We start from the raw sequence: 21,099 nt of genomic DNA on the forward strand, positions 1-21,099 counted from the left end.
AACTCAACCAACCCTAGGCCACTGAAGAGTTTTTGTTTTCCCTTTAAATTGAGCGGTTAAGTTAGATTTTATAGTCATCCTGGCCATGCAGAGGCAAAGAACATGGAGAAAATACTTTACCATCTTCAGAGATGATAAATCTGAACAATGCAGGACACTTGACAAAGACAATTTCACCCACACTTGCAGGTTTCCAGCATGTAATATTGTCCCACATTCCTGGGCAACCTATAGAAGAGAAGTAAAGATACATTATGGTGCAAATCCACATTATTATTATTTTTTTTAAAAAACAATTATCGTAGTTTATTGTTGGTTCTTCTTCTATCCACAAATGTGTGCTTGGTTAGAATGATAAATATTTTTTTTCTCAGTTTTCCTGGAAAAGAATAATTTGTATTGAAGCATAAGTATGATATAGTTGTGTGGTTCTATAATGGACAGACTAACCTGGCAGAACAATGTCATTTCTTAGTCCCAATTAAATCATTCCAATGTAAGTCAGGAATGAATTTTCCCTTGAGCATGGAATCTACCACCTTTTAGCTGTCTCTCAATAGTGTTTTGTTAAATCTGTATTGTCTCTCAATAGTGTTTTGTTAAATAGGATGTGTGGATCCTATTTTCAATTTCAAGACCATGACTTTCTGAAGACTCTAATCTTTGTCAAAGGTTGGATACTGGCACTTTGGGGAATTTAACTCAGGAAGGTGACTGGAAACTGAAAAACACATTTTGCTTCCTCCTAAAACTGCTTTTTGTGTATATGTGAGGGAAGCTGATCTCTTCCATGTTGTTCATTCTCTCAGGAAAATATTGGGTTTAGAAGTAAAAATTACTCCATTAGTAAAGACCCATCATAACATCATCCACTGTTTTTTTCAGCACTCTGCTCTAGAACGTATAAACTCAAAATATCAAAAGGACAATTTTACCTGTAGTGATTTCTTGCTAAAGGCAGAATCAGGCCCTTAACAAGCATTGAGGGAGAAAGCCGTGAATTAAAGAACTGAGTGGTGAATAACTGACCTCCTACTAAAAGATTGTGCCTTGTATTTCTAACCTGAAAATTTCTATTTCAAATTTCCAGTCATTATATAGATCTGGCTCTATTTCGGTTCTCTATTCCTTAGGTCAGGAACTAGGTGAAAGCTTCCCACTGTTTCCTACTTGCTCACACACGTAGGTTTTAATCTTACCAGAAACAAAACACGGACATACCTGACATAAAGGCAAAACACAGTCAGAACAAGAAGCATGCAGAAATAGGAGGTGATGAGATTGGGGATGGGAGGTTTCATCTTTTAGGACATAGGAAGAAGTCAGGTTTTATGCATCAGAAACATGACAGATTATGACGGGTTTTCAAGAAGCACCTTTCTATGCATGACTCCTGTAAACCTGAAGTCACCATCTTAGAAGCTCATAAACCTAAAAACTTACACGGTATACAGAAAAACTCAGAAATATCTCTCAAATTTCCTACTAATGTACAAATAATGACTTAGTGAAGGAATCTCAAATGGGGATCATCAGCTACCTCAGCAGGAGAATAAAGAAAGACCAAATCTAAATGTCCCCATGACTTCTTTGCATTTGATGTTGAAGTCAAGCACATAATCTTATCAACTGTTAAAAGCTGCAAGTGCCACACTTTTCTAAGTGGTTTTCTGTTGATATACTTTCTCTTTGACTATGTGCCAGGGAAAATAAGATCTTCAATAAAAGCAGATAATACTTCAAAGTGTCATACTTTCAGACTAGGAGAAGTACAGTATCATGAGGGTTGGCTGATCAACTGCTTTACATAGCTTGGACTTTATCAACTTGTGTGATAGTATGAAATAGATAGACAGCAGTGGAGGATGTATTTTCACAGGAATGGGTTTTGTAAATTTTCTCTATCAGCTTCAGTGGCAGGGAGTCAAGTCCTATGTTCTCTCATGAAATATAAGCCAGATACTACCATGTGTGGTAAATAAGACAGTTATGAGTTTGAAGAATTAGGTCAGTGTCAAACAACAATGTTATAAGGACTCCATATTATAAGCATTTGATAATCCTTCTTTCAAATTACAGGATGTAGCATCAGATTACATAAATTATTAAAAAGAAAAAAATAGTTACCATATAACATTCTGATTCTGTTATCTAAAAATCTTTCAGCTTTTCCAGACCCACCAGAATATTACTAGAAAATTGGTCATTAAATCACCACAGGAGTTGGGAAAAGAAAAAAAAAAAAAAAAAAAAAAAAAAGAGAATACATTTCCTTCTCCTCATCCCTTTCTTTCACTCATACGCTAGGTTGTTTCCTTCACCAGATGAAGATCTCATCGTATGAATACTGTGATTGAATTGAATATCTCCAAAAGAATTGAAGACGGGGTTTTGAAAAGTTCACTGGTATGGTCAGTGTACTAAAGATGGAAATCAAGATCAAATTGAGCACTATTAGATTTTACTGTCTTTGATAGCTACTGTTTGTCCGCACAGGAGAAACTGTATTTACCTTCTAAATCTGAAGATGCCTAGTAATAGGTTTATAGTTCACTAATGAATGGCAATCTGTTCAAAAGCATAGCACATGTAAATATCCATTTCAATGAGACATTTACTTACAGGAGGTGTTAGAAACAATCAAAGTAGCTAATAAGATCTTCTGATAACCACCTGCTAGCCTTGCTCACTTAAATTAAATGGCTTTGGTAGAAACAGGGAAAGCTTTCTTATTTTTTATTATTACTTTAACATCAGTTGTCTTCTAAACTCTGGGATAGCAATAGATACTACAAACCAACCTAGAGAAATGTGTGGAAATCATCATACTGCAGAAAAGATAGGGAAGAAAATGAACAAATATTTCATAGCACTATGTATCAAATTCAGTTATACTAGATGTTTGTTATTTTCATATTACCATGCATAGCTAAAAATAGCCTCATTTAAAAGGCTATAAGTTTGTTGTGCTAGAAAAGACTGATGTGCTGACATTGAAAGAGAAGGGAAAGAAGCAAAGAGTAGTCAAATACTTTGCCCAAGTTACTAAAATAGATGAGTGATGAAGATTGGAAAGAATTCATTAAGAAAGTTGCCTGATCCTGTCTGGAAAAATTGTATTGGAAAACAAAAATTTAAAAAAGCAAAGAAAACAATGACAAAAAATTCAATGTAATACAAGACAGTGTGGACAATCCCCTTACATTTATAAACCATGGTACAGACACAAGCTCCTGCTGGGTGAAATCTGCCCATGGAAATCAATGTGACTTGAGTGTGAAACTGCACAGCAGGGTTCTTCACTGGCACTGATGGTATGTCTCCATTGCCATGTGATGTAGGCATACATGAGCTCACTTTCAAAAAGGTGGCTTAGACACTGTAAGAGGAACATGCATCTTCAAGAGGGCAATTTTCCTGTTTCTTAGCATGTTAGGAATAAAAAACATCAGCAAATAATTTTAAAGAAAAAGATTTAGTGTGTGCCAGGAAAAAAAGAAGGGGAAGAGGAAGGGGAAGGGGAAGGGAAAAGGGGAAGGTGAGGGGGAAAGGGGAGGGAAAAGGGGAAGGGGAAGAGGAAAGGGAAGGGGAGGGGGAGGGAAGGGGGAAGGAAATGTTCCTTAAACTTTGTTCCATTCATCTCAGCTAGCTGAAGTGATGCAAAGCTTGGAATCTGACCTTGGGAAGCTACTTAAATCCTCTTCATAACATGAGCAGAAGAGTGTTTCTTCTTATTTAGTTAGCTACCTTCTCTTCAATGGTATATCTCACCCTTTGGGAGCCCCATTTGTCAATGACTTTTGGAGAAATGCAAAGTAGTTAATTTAACTACAGGATTAGTCATGATTGATTTAATTTCAGATGGCTAAGACTTACCTACGTAACCTTACTCAGCTAAGTGAAGTTTCTTCTGTAGTCCATGGAGAGACATTTTTCAGATAGGGATAAGCCCATTTTAACATGGCAGTGGTGATGAATCGCTCTGTAAGTGTACTTCCTTCTCTCCACTGATTACATTCAGTAGAATGAGTATAAGAATTCTTATCCTAAACATCTGCCTATTGAATATCTGAAGCGTATATTCCCCATAGGGTTTATGTGGTCTTTTGCATTACACATGAACCAATAGCCTTCTGGGCACAGAGCTGACCAGTAGCAATGCAGCCTTAGCCACTATCCTGCCCTGAGTGAAGGAGTCTTGCTGAAGGCTGAAACATGATACTGCAGGCTGTGAATGGTGCCAGCATATTTATATAGCTCCCAAGCAACTCAAACCGCAGGCAAACCACAGTGGCTGCTTATGGAAAACCACTTGGTCAGTCTGTACATCCTAATCTCAAGCTTCTGCTTGTAAAAGTGTGAGGAAAAAAAAAAAAGTTTTTAACTAAGCTCCCTGTGGCAGTGTTCACCTTCTATTGTGACTGTTAAATATTGAAAAAGTGGGGTCCTGATTTCAGCTGAAGAACAATATGCATTCTATATAAATTTCATATGAAGCTCATGACAGCTAAGTTGCAATTCAATATTATTGAAATTGATGGCGATGCTTCACATTCCTAAGGATGGATTTGACTTGGCAACAACTGAAAAGGAATAGCTCTACAAGAGAAAAGCCAAATTTCATACCAAGGAGAAAACTGTGTATTTTTATCATTTGTAAGTCTTCAGATGTAATTTTAAGATTATGCCTAGCACTAAAACCATTCCAGTCATCTTCCCTCCTTGGAGGGTCACACAAGTCTTCTTCTTCTCCTTAGCTTTAAATTAAGCCTCTTGGAGCAAGATGTTTTCTCTCTACCTTGCTACTTCGGGCAGCTGAAATATTCTCTTCCTCACTGAAGTGTATGAACAAGAGACAGAAAATAAATAAATAAAATAAAAATTCCCAAGCTATTCTGACAGAATAGCAGTGACAAAGAGCTCTTCTGAAAATAGCTTGGCTTTCTTTATCTTCTTCCTCACCTCTGTCAAGAGCTCTTTACAGTCCCAGTTTTGATAGTGGCTAGATATAACAACTGTTTTCAGGCAGTCCTGTGGCTAAACTTCCCCAGTTTCAAGGAAAGGACCTTGCTTTAAATTGGCTGCCTCCTATCTTCATGCAACATGGAGCCACTGTTACCAGGACTGTGTGCAAACTGTTCTTTTTGCATACATCTGTGTCCTATGACCTCATGGCACCTCTTCTGCAGTACTTTTATTCACACTCTGTATAGTTACATGCTCTTTATTGTATCTGCAATACCTCCCATTTCCTCATTCTTTCCCTAGTGCAACATAACTGCTCATTTCTGGCATTCATTTTTGGCAGGAGAAGGTGCAAATGCAGAGATGTGCCTTTGGATGGCAAGGCCTGTGTAGTAAATTACTGTGAAGTCGTTCACTCCTTTTAAAGTGGTTAAGTCAGTCTTACTTGGCCCCTCTCTGTGAAATTTGTGAAATTCTTTGTAATCAACACACCATTTTCACAAAACATAGGAATTTGCATCTCTGACACTACTATACCTCTGACAAATATTGCTGATTGATTCAGAGACCTTAAAATTGTTGGCTGAAGTGAGGGTGTGAAAAAAGGCATGACAAGACAATGGACTAAGGGGTTAATGGGCCAATACACAGACAAAAGGTAATAGATAACACATTTTCATAAATTTTGTTTAATTGGAATATTAAGAAAAAATGCAAATACATAAATATGATATTTCTATATTTTTTCACGTATGGAAATGAAGGCTTGAGGTGAAAGTCAGTCCATTTGGCTTACAATGTTCAGTTTTAGTTTCAGCTCTTTTTCTCATTTATTAGTTTAAAATGTCACATTCAAGGTCATATTGCCTTCAGAAAAGTAATATCAAAGAAAACATAATGTAACAAGCCAGTATATTAAACTGAATTATGTGATACACAATAACTTTTAAAGGGCATACTACATATAAAGCCCTTCAGAGAGAGGGGGAATATGAGATAGGCGCTTCCTGTTCTTTCATAAATCTAGGTAAATAACAAAACAAATAAAAGTTTAAGCAAGGCCTGGGTACGAGGCTTGGAGTTTCAAAGGTGATTGACATTTCAAAGTAGAATTACCTTATAGGAGCTCCTATTGCAGAAATGGTTTCTCTGCAGGTGTTTCAATTTAGGCAGCAAAATCATAACAGTCAGATTCAATAGTTTCTTTTTGAAAGCCCAGGACATAAGAAAGTAGAAAATAAAAAACAATGGAAATTCCAGAAAAAGCTACAAAACAGGGAAAAAATACTAACAGAATATATCCTATGTTGGAAAAGAAAATACTTGATCATTTGCAACTTAAAAAAAATAAAAAAAATAAAAAAAAATAAAAAGGTCATTCCTTCCTTAAAATGTCTTACATACAAAGCAGGAATGAAAGAAGCCCAGTAGAGAGAAACATTTTTTCCCCTTCCCAGTTACTATTTCTCATAGCTCCTGGCATTATTTGAACAGTGCTTATTGATATGCCATCTAAACCAGCTATTACACTAAGAATTTCTACCTTTATTCAAATTTTCCTACTGCTGCAGCAAGAAGCACCTTGTTTTGTCTATCATGGCACTCATTCACCTTTAAAATATAAATGTTAGATGTGTAAATATGGGTTATGTTCTTCTCAACCTCTTTTATAGCACATAAAAACAAAACAAAACAAAAACAAAACAAAAACAAAACAAAAACAAAACAAAAACAAAACAAAAACAAAACAAAAACAAAACAGAACAAAACAGAACAAAACAAACAAACAAACAAAAAGGGAAACCTCCTGAGGACACTGCTGTATGGTTTCTAAGATAAATTATCTTCTGGAATGCCTATTTTCTGCTTCTGATTAGAACAGGCACCAGGAGAAAGACTAATTTTAGGCTTTAAAAGTCTGTATTCATAGCATAAGAATTCAACACTTATTGTTCAAGTCACTCAACTAGGGTTGCATAGGAAGAAAAATAAACTGTGGTCAAACCTACCAGCAGTTTGCCCACATTAACATTTTCCATTGCCTTTCTCTAGACAACTGCTGCTCCTGACATGCTTGTAAAGTTATGCAACACTGCTGCATTTTAAATCTATTTTTTTAAATGTTTCATTGTTTAATTTTAATATTTACAATCTTTTTTTAACTATTTTAAATCTATTGTTTATATAGTGATAACTGTATAAATTATAATAATATTTTCTACTGGTATGTCATTATCGGTAAAGTTAGTTGCTTTATAGGATGATATTTACAGAGATCTAAAAATTCCTGAGTGCAACACTGTTTTAAAATAAGTTATAAAAAATATTGGCTTAATTTATGAAACTAAACATTGGGGGAAAAAAATTCTTTGAGATACTTTAATTTTTATCTATTAAGTTAATTCTAGACTGTATTAAGAACTGGAAGTGAAATAAACAGAAAGAAAGGGCTTTCTTTGATTATAACAGTGGGTCTGTTATACAGAAAAAGAAAACAAAGAAAACAATGAGACAAAGATGGCAGGCTTTAGCTCACAAGAGATGAAGTACATATGCCTTGCATTTACCAAACCTAAATTGGGGTTTTCAGAACTAGAAAATTTTATTTATTTATTTATTTATTTTTATTTTTATTTTATTTTTATTTTTATTTTTATTTTTTCTTCCTAGTATTCATCAGGGAGGTTTTCACCTGCTTTGGCTGTTCTGCATCACTCAAGCAGTTTGATTCACTTTCTTGATATATCTTAGGAGCAAGCTACTCAAATTATAAATCAGAACTCTATCCTTATTCTTACTATTTACGTAGGGAAACATACAAATACACATGTAGGGATACATACAAATACACACACTAACCACTGTTTGACCATGATCTGTCTCAGAGGCGAAAAGAAAACCAAGATCTCTTCATTTGTCCAGCAATTCATCCATTAGAACTACTCTCCTCATGACAGTGAAAGATCTTGTCTATGTCTTGTCTCTATCTATAATCTTCTGTGAAATATATCTAAACAGGAATGCCTAATGCCAAATTATTATTATTTTTCTTTGAACATTTTATACATGGCAAAGATCAGCCTTTAAATGACAGAAGCTATTGGACTTGATAATTCTTGTGGGTCCCTTCCAACCAGTATATTCTGATTCTATGTTATCTACAATGAGAAAGATATAAAACTTATAAAACTATTTTCTTCATCTAAAGCTGTTTATTTCTTTTGATCACAGGATATTTATTCTAAGTTCATGCTTGTTACTTTTCTTGCATTGTTACCAGCCAAGAAAACCTCATCCAAGAAAATCTCAAAAATCCTTTAAGTGCTGCCAACCAATTGGCCTTAGGTGAGCTTTGGAGCATTTTAAAGGGAAACTTCCGTTTGGCAAAATCTTTGGAACATTTCTTCATCTAATTACATAGGGGAGTAAAAAGCCAATTATCTGGGAAATTGAGAGGTTTTATTTAACTTCCTTTAAAAGGAATTGGTTATTCATCTGTGAGAGTCACCATTTTGCTACTCTGGAGGCAGAAAAACTTTGTGAAATTAGTCAGAAAATTAGGAGATTTTATTCTAGTGCTGCTGGAGTACAGAATGAAACTTCCAAGTTGCCAAAACCTGACCCCGTGCCAAGATCACCAGCTGTGGATGATCTGGCATCACTCAGGGCATGTGTAATGTGAGATCATGGGTTACTGCTGGAGGCAGCCTTGCCTGGCAGCAGCTGGTACCCCTCGTTCCTTTTATTGCTGGTGGCAGCCAAAATGGCTATCATTGCCCTGCCCTACCACCACGCCATTCTGACTCACTTCCCTCCTTTCTTAGGAGAAGCAGAGATAATGCAGTTGTCTTTATCAACTCTGTCTTCCATTAATTTTCTAAGCTGAGAGAGAGGGGAAAAGACAGCCTATTCCACCAGTGCCTAGAAGGCTTTGTGTACATCACAGTGCTATTAATCTTAATCCCTAAGTCACTAGGATCAAAGTCATTTCTGGGAAAAAGATAGGAAAAATACTGGCTACAGAGTTAGACAAAGTTTGAGAAAGAAAACAAAGGAATAACAACCAGAAAGGTGTGTTCTTCTATAAAGGAGAAGAACTCTGCTTTATCTATCTTCTTCTGTCAGATCCTCCCTAAATGTTTCATCTCTTTCACACATACAACCTGCCTAAAACTAATGATTAACTAAGGACAACAGGATGGAGCACTACAAACTGTTTCCTATCTTTTTGAAGTGTTTCAGTTAACAGTATTAACTAAGACTATTTTTGTCTGTGTTAGTGGAGGAGCTGGGTAGAAATATAGGTCTCTAAACTTTTTATTCAAAACATATGTGCATGCTAAGTTTTCACAAGTATTAACATACCTCACAATGAGCCCTGGCTTTCAGCTAGGGCTGTAAACAAAAATTATTTCCAAGCTGTATAAGAGTCCATTGTCACTTTTGCCACACATGGAGAGTAGTTGATATTTGGCCCATTGTAATATTTATGGGCCTAAGAAGACATATGTAAAGATCAATGGGATTCATTCATTGCCATGGACACAGAGAAAATAAAAATTTTCTTGTCATGTCTTTTTGGTGTTTTGGAGCTTGTATTCCTTTGGAAATTGAGAGAGGATGGGGCTGTATGGGAGAAGAAATTAAGAGGATTTGGTAGCAGGTCTTCTGAGCATTAATGTTTCACAGAAATAAATTCAGGATCTGCTCTGACACAAATGGAAAAACAAAAACAAAAGAAAACAACAACTATAAAAAATATTTCCTTGATTTGACAGTTTTTAACAAATTGCACAACAGTACTACAGTGGGACTAAAATGGGACATAATCCTTGAAACGGTCTCTCACTGTGGGGCTGTGCTTTGAACTTAAAAAATAACTAAATAGGATTTTCAATGAGATTTACTCAGAGCAAACCCGAGCTGAACAGCTGCCTAATCAATGACATTTGCAAGAACTTGGACTTGCTTCTTAAAGGATAAATAGACTAAACAAAACAGACAGGCGTTGAACAACTGAAAATATCAACCAACCTCAAGGGCTATGTGACTGGTAATTTCAGAACTTATGTTAAATTCCATTGCATATATATTAACTTCTCTCAAAAGCACTTACAAATGGTAATGATTTAGGTTTCATGGTAGCTCTGTGGGTAAGAAGATTTTCTGCTCTTTTTACAGCTTGAAAACAAAACAAAACAAACAAAAGAAATAACATTGAAAACTAAACACCCTCCAGAGCAAGAGTTGTAATAAAGCTCAGAAGAAAGCTGACCTTTCATTTTTATACTCCTGTCCTCATTTTCTTGCATTTCTATTGTTTATAAATAGTTATCTAAATGGAGAAGGCACTTCTGTAGTAGAAGATAACTTATAACAGATCTCAGGCCAAATTCGTTCTTGATGTAACCACAGTGACGCCAATGTGGATACACTTGAGAGGCATTTATTCCTTGTTTACTCCTTCAAATCTTCTGAGAATGAGAAATGACTGAATTAAATAACTTAATTTCTTTCAGTGTGCAAATTCCATAATCTCTCCTGGAAATTGTTCTAGTGGTGAGTCAAACAATTCCTTATTAGAGCCCATGGGACCTGATGATCTACTGTAAGAAGCAAAGGAAATAAATGCATTTTAAAAGTCTGGTTAAAAGGCATGTTAACACATTGTGTATCTCCTGTTTTATGATGAACTTCTCTGATTCGGCCCACAGTGTATTCAGAAAACAGCAAAAACATTACTGAAGCATAAATCCAATGCATTATTTTAAGGATTTGCATACACCTAGGAAATTTTGGTCAGTATATAAAAGACTAAAGTAAATTATATCGTTCAGTAAGTTCTCAGCTGCAAGATGTTTTCCAGTCCTAAGTAAAGATTGATGGTTTGATCTCTGCAGTTTACTACCTGAAGTGAAAAGGCAATGTGAATAGTACTGATAGGTGAAAATGGAAGTAGAGTGTATGACAAAGAAGGATAAAGATATGTTAGTGAGGCATGGAGAAATATCATGATCATTCCCCTGATACTCTGGTAATTTGTTGGTGGTTTCTTGGTTGGATGGTTGGTTGATTTTGGAAAGGTTTTCAGCACTGACAGAATAGGCACAAACATAATGGGATGTAGACTGAGAAGAAATGACCAGTGACATCACAGCCAGACCAGTACTATCCCCAGGAACCAGAGGCCATATATGTACTTAATCCAGGAGAAGTACAAGTTTACACACTTTTTGAACTCTGTAGTATGTAAACTACAGCATACATCTCTCCCAACAGCCTATAGTAAAGCAAAGAAAAACAAAATCCATAAACATTATAATGAGATCCGGGAAGAATCAAACAAAAATATTTCCAATATCGAACAAAAGTATTTCCAATGTCTTAAATACATTAAATATGTTAGGTGAGAATGCCCAGAAAACCATAGGAAGTGGTCACAGGTCACAGGTCCAAGTGAAAGTAATACAAAATCTGAACCACTAGGGACAAGACTATTCCCTTGCCTTTGTTAGAATTTGGATCATGTTCTTTGTGAACAAGTGTGATCCATCTATCTTTGTCTAAAGATTAAGAGGATACAGGAAGAAATGGGAAGCAGTTATAAAGGTGTTCTAAAGGTGTCATCACTACCTGACTTAAAGCATAGAAACAGTGATATTAATTTAAACTTCCAAATATACAGCTATACACATCAAACCTCCAACACTGCTGTGTTGGAGTCACTACCTCCATCAAAGCTACTACAGAAGGCATTGAATGAAGTGGTATTTTGGGAAAAACACGTTTAAAATATATTTTTAACCATATTTGGACAAAAAAAAAAGAATCTGCAGATCTTCATTTTTCTTTTGCTTACTCCTGTAAATTAGGAGTTAATTCTAACAAAGTCACTGAGTTTCTTTATGCATTAAGTTGCTGTACGTTGGAGACTATTAGTTTGGAGAATTTAGAGATAAGTTAAAAATATATATGAAATTGAAATAATTGTGTTATTCCTTTTCCGTCTGTTCTCACTAGAAAGTTAGTCCTGCTAGAAAGAGAAATTTTTCTGTAGTATTGTTCATAAAACGTGTGGGCAGGTAATTACACTCCTGTCTAAAGTAATAACTAACTATGAAAATTTGCATACATATAATCAATATTCTTTTACTGGTGATATTTCTTAGAATGTTTAATAATCACAGAAACACAGAAAATAAGGCTGGAGGGAGATGTGGTTATATGAATAAAGTTCATTCCTTGCACCCAGACAAAATAAACTATAACTAAAATCTCTAAAAGTGAATTTATGAGTTCTCATTATTAGTGACTTCCTTATTACCTGGACAAAGGATTAGAATGTATTACAGAGAACAGTTCTGGATATCTTAGCACTTACAGTAAAGGTCCAGAAACTTTATGTTTCAACCATTTGATGATCAGTGACTTCCAGGAATTGTGATAGAATCAGTGTCATATATGAAGATGGTAAAAGATTTCTTTATGATGTTCTAAGAGTGAATAGATGTCAAATTCCTAAGCAGACGGGAAATTAACCCATACTGTAAAACACAGTTAAGAGTGTAGAAGGTATTTATAGATATAGGTGTGTATTTATATAGGTATGGAACACAGATGGATGTATATAGTACTATTTATGATAATATATAATAATATACAAGAATATGTATATAATAATATATATAATAATATGTATATAATATATGTATCCTCAGATACCTATGTCCATGGACTACGTTTTTAGGGCACTTGTCGAACCAAAATTAGAAAGCACATAAAAGGTTGCACTGTTTATAAAACAATCAAGAAATCTTATATGTATTGAAATGATCAGTTGTTGTAATTGCATCATTTAAACTTTTATCAGTTCCTGATCTTTGAAGAATAATGTGAAACAAATGATCATACAATAGACTGACTAGGAGTACTGTATTTAATATTGTTCTTGTTTATTCAGTTATGATAATAATGGGTTCTGTCTTAAGTCACTTGCAGGTTAGCAGAGAAGGGGTAGAATCATATTAGTCATTTTGCTGTACGTCCAAAAACCTGGAATGGATTCAAGTCTTGTGAAGAAAAGATGAGGCATGTTTTCAGAATATATGCAACAGTTTTCCAGTGCATTTTAAATAATCATTTGTTATTATTGCAGTTTGGCTTTGCTACTGTCTTATGTGTTGTTTTTTTTTTTTGTTTTTTTTTTTTTTTTTTTTTTTTTTGTTTTAAAAAAAGGAACAAACCAATCAATTTGAGCAACTGTTTGAGTATGAAACATATGGTTTCATTATCAAAAGTACAAGCTGATGTGGAGAGGCAGGCATTCAGGAAAACTGAAATGGCTCTTAGTGTAATCAGAAAGGCAGTAGAAAGGATAGATGAGAACAGTGCATCCAGATGCTTGTCCACAAGATTCAACTATCTGCTCTTGAAGAGCGAAAACTGTACTACTGTGGTGGTTTTACCGTGCTGGGCAGCTAAACCCCACAACCGCTCTCTCACTCCCCCTCCCTTAGATGAGGAGGGGGAGAAGTAAAGCAAAGAACAACTCACTGGTTGAGATAAGGATAATTTAATTAAAGGGAAATAATAATAACAATTAAATAAAGACTACCATGAACTAAACAATTTAACTAAGGGGAAATAAAAAGGGAAAGGGGAAAAGGGAGGGGAAAAGGGAAAAAATAAAAAGAAGGGAGGAAAACAAACAAAATGAATGAAAGCTATATGGAAGTGCAGAGGACAGAAATTACTCTCTACTTCCCACAAATGAGCGATGATTGACCACGTCCTTGAAGCAAGACCTCAACGCATGCAGCCGGTGTTCGAGAGGAGGACCAACGTTTTCCCAACGAGAGCCCACCCCTCCCCTCTTCTTCCTGTTCCCACCTTTTATTGGTGAGTGTGACATCACATGGTATGGAATATCCCTTTGATTGGTTTAGGTCAGCTGCCCTAGTGATGTTTCTCTCCTCACTTTTTGCCCACCCCCTAGGAGGGTTAGAGAAAGGCCCAATGCTGTGCCACTGCTGCTCAGCAGTAGACACAACACTGGTGTGATAACACTGCTGTTCCAGCTACAAGTACAGAGTACGGCACTGTATGGGCTGCTGCCGGGAAAGTTAACATTCCAGCCAGACCCAGTACAACTACCTTCAGACATGTGTCTTACTTGGCAAAACTAGCTTGGCAGGCTCCTCCTCTGGTTTGTTCCACAGGGAGTCGGAAAAGAAAATTATATAAGCAAATTATGGAGAATCAGGGAATTGCGGATCCAGAAGTGAAATATGAAGCTAAAATCATTTAGGTTATGGATACAGCTTGATTGTGACTCATTTTACACATTAAAACACTTGGATTTAGGCGTTTTAATATGCAAACTGAATCTGAATCTCAGTATTTGTCTATCAGTTGTATAAGGAGTCTTGGGAGACTAGGCAGTTAATTACATCCAATACTGCAATTTTTCCCCAAGAAGGACATTTTTCCCTAAATACAGAGCCCAGTACTCTTTACAGTAGAGTTCTCTATACTGAAATACATATTGATAATGCCTATTGAAGTCAGGGGGAGATGAGGTTGCAGACTGACAGCAGCATAATGATATCTCAAGAAGAGTAAGAGCTGTTCCTGGTGCTGACCCTCCAAAATATGTGTTTACAGTATAGTGTAAGAGGCAGGTAATTACTTTGATTCACCTATAAACCTATAAAGCACCATGTATTCATCAAGCTGTCAAAATCACAAGTTGTCATGGCATCCAGGAACAAAATTCAGAGATGAGAAGAAAAAGAAAGAATGTTTATTTTAACTGAGGTCACTCTGAATTCTGGATGATAAGATTACTAAATTCTACTCCTTTCCTACAATCTTAAAGGAACAATACATATCCTCAAAAACAAACAAATAAAAATTAGAATTGGACTCTAACCTTCAATATTCCTATAGCTGTGAAATAGAAAACAATAAACAAACAAAAAAGAAACAACAAAAACAAAAACTAAAGATCACACATCAGTAGGAGAAAAGGTATATTATCCTACTTGTGAAGTATTTGAAATTAACAGATTATATTAAATACATGTCAAAGACAGAGATGGGGTCATTGAATCTCCCTCTCTCTTCCTGTCTTCTCTCCCTCTCTTCCTCTCTTCCTCTTTTGCTAAGTAGCCTACGTGTCTGCTTTCAACAAGCTAACGTGAGCTGAATTTAGCCTCTAGAGTTTGGTGCAGTACAGTTGCACCACTGAATAACTTTTTTTTTTTTTTTTTTTTTTTTTTGTGTGTGGTGGAATTCATATTACAAAATAAAATCTCAAGATGGAAATCATAAAAACAGCACAGGACAACCCCCCTTTTTAAATACTATAACATATAAAATTATTCCCTCTAGGATGAAGTCTATACCCACAACGATAAAATAATTGAGAAGAGTTCTTATTTGCTTCATTTGTTTCACAAAAATGATGGAAAATAATGTAAAATTGTGAGATCTTTCCCTTTCTGCTTTCCCATTCCTTCTATTTTACAAGAGAATTTTGGGGAAGGAAATGTACATTCTCTTTTCTGCTCTTTTGTCAGGAGCAAATTGTAATCCACTTTCTGAGTCAGCAATGCTGGCTAGCATATGGGCAAAGCCACGCAAGGATTTCATTTTCTCCACCCTCATGCTCTCTAACCCAGAAGCTAAAAACAATATAATGAATACAGGACATGCAGTTCCTGCTGCTTCGCTCATCCAGTGATGGAAGGTGCTGTGAAGTTAAGCAGGTGCTAGAGGACTGTCCCCACATTTTATCTCTCTTCATCATCCCACAGAGGAAATAAAGGTTTGATCCACTACAACTTTCAACAAAAGAAAGGGCATAGAATAGAATTATAGAATAGCTCTTACACTTCTGCAATCAAAGCTGAACTATGTCTTTTTTTTTTTTTTTTTTTTTTTTTTTTCCCCATAGAGAGAGGAGTAGATATCGGTATCTTTTCTACTGCTTAGCAGATGGAGTAGCTATACTTGTTATATTGCTGTAGCTTCCTTGTCTGTCTGAAGATAATTTAACTCACTGTCTTTCAGTCTTATTTTGCTGAGGAAAAATCAATATGCAAAATCTGTCAGCAGTCCAAATTATTACACTTATTCAATTACATATATTATTGAGTAGGCAGTTTTACATAATGAAGTTCTTGGCTTAAGTTTGTAAGTGAGGTGTATTAATAGGTAGTGGATGTAGCTCAGAATGAGCTGAAACAAATTAAATTGTACAGTTGGGTAATTTTAGTCATTGGCCACCTATGTTAGAATATTAGTGCTTGATGAAGTCTTATCATAAAAAACATTTCACAGTAAAGAATAGTCTAAGAACAATCTCTTGAGCATTTGATAGAGCAGCACTTGATCCATGATTAGAGCTTCCCAAATGATCCTATAATACATACAGATACTGAAAGGAGTAATTCTAAATATTTCAAATGCAGTATGTCAGAATGTGAAAAGAAAGTGATTTTTAGAGCATACAGAAAACCTTAACACTGAAGTTCTTCACTAAAAGCCATTGAAGTTAGTGCTAACTCCTTCTTTTTCCTATTGCATTTAATGTTCTGTCACTGGTGATCTAAGTACAGGTAACCCTTCCCATTAACAAAGGAATCAGTAACTGGCAAATGTGCCTTCCAGAGTGAGATTCACCTGACCAATTGCCAACATCTACATTTGAATAGTCGCCAAAATTTTTGTAGTAGTAGACAGAGAGGGGTAATCCTAGAGAACAATGTCTCTCATATGAAAGCAGACATTTGAAGTAGGTCTGATGACTCATTCCCTCAAAAAACCAAATTCTGCCATTGACTGTGAAGGCAGCTATGGGACAATAGCTGAGATAAAATTACCTAAAACATAGAAATCTCAAACTCCATAAGAAAAACTCCATGCTGGCTCTGTGGAGGAAAAAAAAAATATATATAAAAAAAATCCTTCAGCCCAGATGAAGGACTGAATAGACAGAAGAGGTGGAAATTGAAAGACACTGCAGGATACTTGATTTTCCTGGTCATTTCATGCAAATGATTGAGTGGCTGACCATAATCCTCACACGATAGAAAAAAGGGGCAATCTGGTCACACTCTCCTGCAGCAGGTCACAAGCTGGAGCATCATTCCTTGTGCACGCTTGTCTTTGAAAAGCCTTGTGTTCTACAAATTCATAGCCTTGTCAGCTGATGAAAAAACAGTGGCACACATTGGATCTCTGCTCTATTCTCTATTCCCTTCCCAACACCAAGCCATAAACATGAACAAGAATCATGTCATTACCATCAACAGGAAAAGTCATTACATGTGGGGAGCTATTTCAGGGTAGAATGGGAATCAACAGGTGTATTATAGATACTTCATCATAGCAGGGTGATAAAACATATGCTCAACACAACCAAGAATCCTACTTTCAGTCTGTATTGGTAGGTCCTACTATATCTACTGGTCATACTTTGTGAATTCATTAGCAACAGATGCTGAAACCTGAGGAATTACAGAAGGGAATCAGTATTTGCATTTTGTCTTTATTACCCGTTAGCCTATGTACCAGTGTCTTTTACAGCTGTTCAGGCTTTTATAAGCTCAAGCAGAGATCACAAATTATTGTTGTACTTTCTTATTTCTGTCTTTGGTTAATTCTAACTAATATAACTAAACTCTGTATGTGTGTGTACATGGTAATCCTTTAGTTCCTCTGCTAGAACAACCAATTATGTCCCTGTTAGTCGTGCTTATAATAAAATTTTACTGATCTATTTTTTTTATGTCCCTACAATCAATGCAAATATATAAGCATATAGTTCCCATAGGTTGATTAATATCCTTCCACAAACAAACTTGCCATTATTTTTTTTAGAGGTGTCACTTAGGAAACAAGACTGGCTCTCTGGAGATGCCTATCTCTTTCCACTGAGCTTTAGTGAGTCCTACAGCTCTTTTATTCTGTATGTGAAATTAAGTGGACTTCTTCTGCCTTGGTGCAGGTAACTAGGGGCACCTGAACTATTACTTGACCTTCTGTTTCTGATCCAGTGGCATTACTCCTGTAAGTCTGTGCTGCAGATCCTAGAAACCAGTGAACTATGCCATTGATTCTAGAAAGAATCAAACTCACTCTCTTACTACAGTGTTTAGTAATCTTATTACAGTGACATTAACTGTCTAAAGAAGCTCGAAGTACTTTTATCAGAAAATACAGCAAACAACAACAAATTTTTTTGTGGGAATAGTAAGAAAATAACATTTTTACGGGATAACCTTTTAAAAGAATATCCAGTTGTCTGACACCCGACTCACTCTTTTTACAGAAACATAAAGTGTATTCAAGATTTTGAAAATGTGGTTTGAATTCATGAAAGCACTAATTCTGCAATCAAACTTATTCACTTCTGGAGAAGTCTGCAGCAACTGCCTCATGGCATACAACACAAGTATGCAGTTTAAAAGGAGCTGCAAATATCTGATGAAAATCATACTAAAATCATATATTGTCGTTGATTTATAATTCAGATGATTTTTCATCCCAGCCACAGCACTATAGACATTAAAAACCTATGTATTTGCAAGTGGTCACAGCTTCTACCTGTGAATCTGTCAGTGAATCCGAAGGTACCAACAGATAACACAAGTGCATGAAAGACCATCACATCTTTCATTGCATAAGTTTTACTGATAGTCATTGTTCATTTTTAACAGTGTGCATTTACATGTAGTCTCTATATACACTCTCCATATTTGTTCTAGATCACCTTCTCATTGCACATTATATTCAGTAGAAAGAAAAAAAAGAAAGAAAAAAGAGAAAGAAAAAAAAAGAAAGAAAGAAAGAAAGAAAGAAAGAAAAAAAAAAAAAGATGTAGGGTGATTTAATGAGTTAGCTGTCACCAGAGAAACAAGAAACTCAAAATAGAGCTGCATAATAAACAATATTTTGTTTCAAAGGTTAAATTAAACATGGAAAAACAAAACAAAACATTTAATTCAGTGTGGTAAGAGTTTTTCCTTCTTTTCAGTTGACAGGAAATATAAAGAATTTAACAGGCAGGCAGGAATTTTTATTTTTAATTTTAACATTTCATTAATTTTTAAATTAAATTAAATTTAGTTAGCAATACTTCTAAAACAATGTTCAGTAGTGAAATGTCAGTACAATATATTTTTTCTAATTTGCTAATGGTTATTATTTTTCAGCCTAAATTATTTCAAAATTTTACCTGAGCCCCCCCCTTTTTTTTTCTTTTTCTATAAATTAATATTCTGCTTGAAGAAAAATACTTTTATTTATCATTATACTTTTTTGTCACTTTTATTTCCTGTATTGTAGTCTTGTCTCTAAATTGGAGAGACACAGATCTGAGGGAAGGACCAGCTTACTTGGTGGGTAAGGAATTAGCTGGATTGTCACACTCAAAGAGCTGCTGTCAACAGTTCAATGTCCAAGTGGAGATCAATAATGTTCTTCAGGGGTCGGTATTGGGACCAATGTTTTTTAACATCCTTGTTGGTGATATGGACAGTGGGACTGAGTGCATCCTCAGCAAATTTGACAGTGACACCAAGCTGTGTGGTGTGTTCAACACACTGGAGGGAAGGGATGCCACCCAGAGGGACCTGTGCAGGCCTGTGCGAACTTCATGAGGTTCAACAAGGCCAAGCTCAAGGTCCTGCACCTGGGCTGGGGCAATCCAAGCACAAATATAGGCTGGGCAGGGAATAGATTGAGAGCAGCCCTGAGGAGAAGGACTTGGGATTGTTGGAGAAGCTAGTTATGAGCAGGCAACATGCACTTGCAGACCCAAAAGCCAACCATATCCTGGGCTTCCCCAAAAGCAGCGTGGGCAGCAGGGTGAGGGAGGGGATTGTTCCCTTCTGCTCTGTTCTTGTGAGACCCCATCTGGAGCCCTGCACTCAGCTCTGGGGCCCCAACACCAGAAGGACAGGAATATATTAGAGCGAGTCCAGAGGAAACTACAAGGATGCTCAGAGGCCTAGAGCTTTTCTGCTGTGAAGAAAGGATGAGGAAGCTGGGATGGTTCAGCCTGGAGAAGAGGCCTACAGGGGGCTACAAGCAAGCAGGAGAGGAGCTCTTTGTCAGGGAACGTGTTGATAGGACAAGGGGTAATGGATTTCACTGAAACAGGGTAGATTTAGTTTAGATATTAGGAAGAAATTCTTCACTCAGAGGGAGGTGAGGCCCTGGCCCAGGCTGCCTAGAGGAGCTGTGGCTGCCCCATCCCTGGAAGTGCCTAAGGCCAAGCTGGATGGGGCTGGGGGAAGCCTGGGCAGGTGGGAGGTGTGATAGGGGGTTGGGATTTGATGTGTTTTGAGGTCCCTGCCAACCCAAACCACTCTGTGATTCTAGGATTCCAGACCTACTCCCAGAAATTAATCTCATCAGAGTTAATATCTTAGCAAGTTGCCTGGACAAAATCCATTCCACCTTTTATTTTCCTTTAACTCATGTTCCTCTGTTATTAAAGAAGGACTTCCTGGCAGTTCTGGGGATTATAAAAGTAATAGCTTTGAAAGAACCAGGTAGGAATTATAACTATAAGTACATTATGGCATGGAAACAGTAGCTCATACACATGTTTTCCAGTTAATTGTACTTTCAGAGCTGCAGGCATTAAGTTTCTGTATTTTTCATTTTCTTCTCTACCCATCTGAATCAAAGTCCAGCAAATGCTGAGTAGATAAGTAAACTCAGATTTATTATCAGGGCTTACAAAGTATGTAGTCCTCACTTGAACCACCAAAATGCCACTGAATGTGTCGGCAGAATATGTTCATACAGTCCAAGGAGATAATAGAAATTTCTGCTCCATTACAGCAATTTTTGCATCTTTTCTCTGAGTCATCGTAAGTGACCATTGCCAGGCTGATGATCACTTCACCTAAGTTTTACCTATCTTAGGGAGAGCATATAGACTAATTTGTTCTCCAGCTTCCTTCTAGAGTTTTTTAAAAAACAACAACAACAAAAACAAAAAAACACATTTCAGAGAAAAAATATATCCCCAAAAGCTCAGGAACCCATATCAAATTATATCAAACTGGGTTACCATTAGGAATAGCAGGGACCCAGCATTCTTTTTTTCCTCTGTAA

At 36.2% G+C, this 21,099-nt stretch overlaps 1 protein-coding gene across 10 annotated transcripts in view; it reads right to left on the bottom strand.

Moving 5' to 3' along the window:
• ADCYAP1R1 (ADCYAP receptor type I) overlaps positions 1–21,099 on the bottom strand; it is a 140,480-nt gene that overhangs the window by 55,379 nt on the left and 64,002 nt on the right. For all 10 annotated transcript variants that reach the window (XM_084508723.1, XM_084508721.1, XM_084508722.1 and 7 more), the window contains one exon: positions 121–228. In XM_084508723.1, the coding sequence (XP_084364849.1) occupies positions 121–228 (108 nt within the window). The remainder of the gene's footprint in view (positions 1–120; positions 229–21,099) is intronic.

Source organism: Aythya ferina (genome assembly GCF_964211825.1).
Source record: "Aythya ferina genome assembly, chromosome: 2".
NCBI lineage: Eukaryota > Metazoa > Chordata > Aves > Anseriformes > Anatidae > Aythya > Aythya ferina.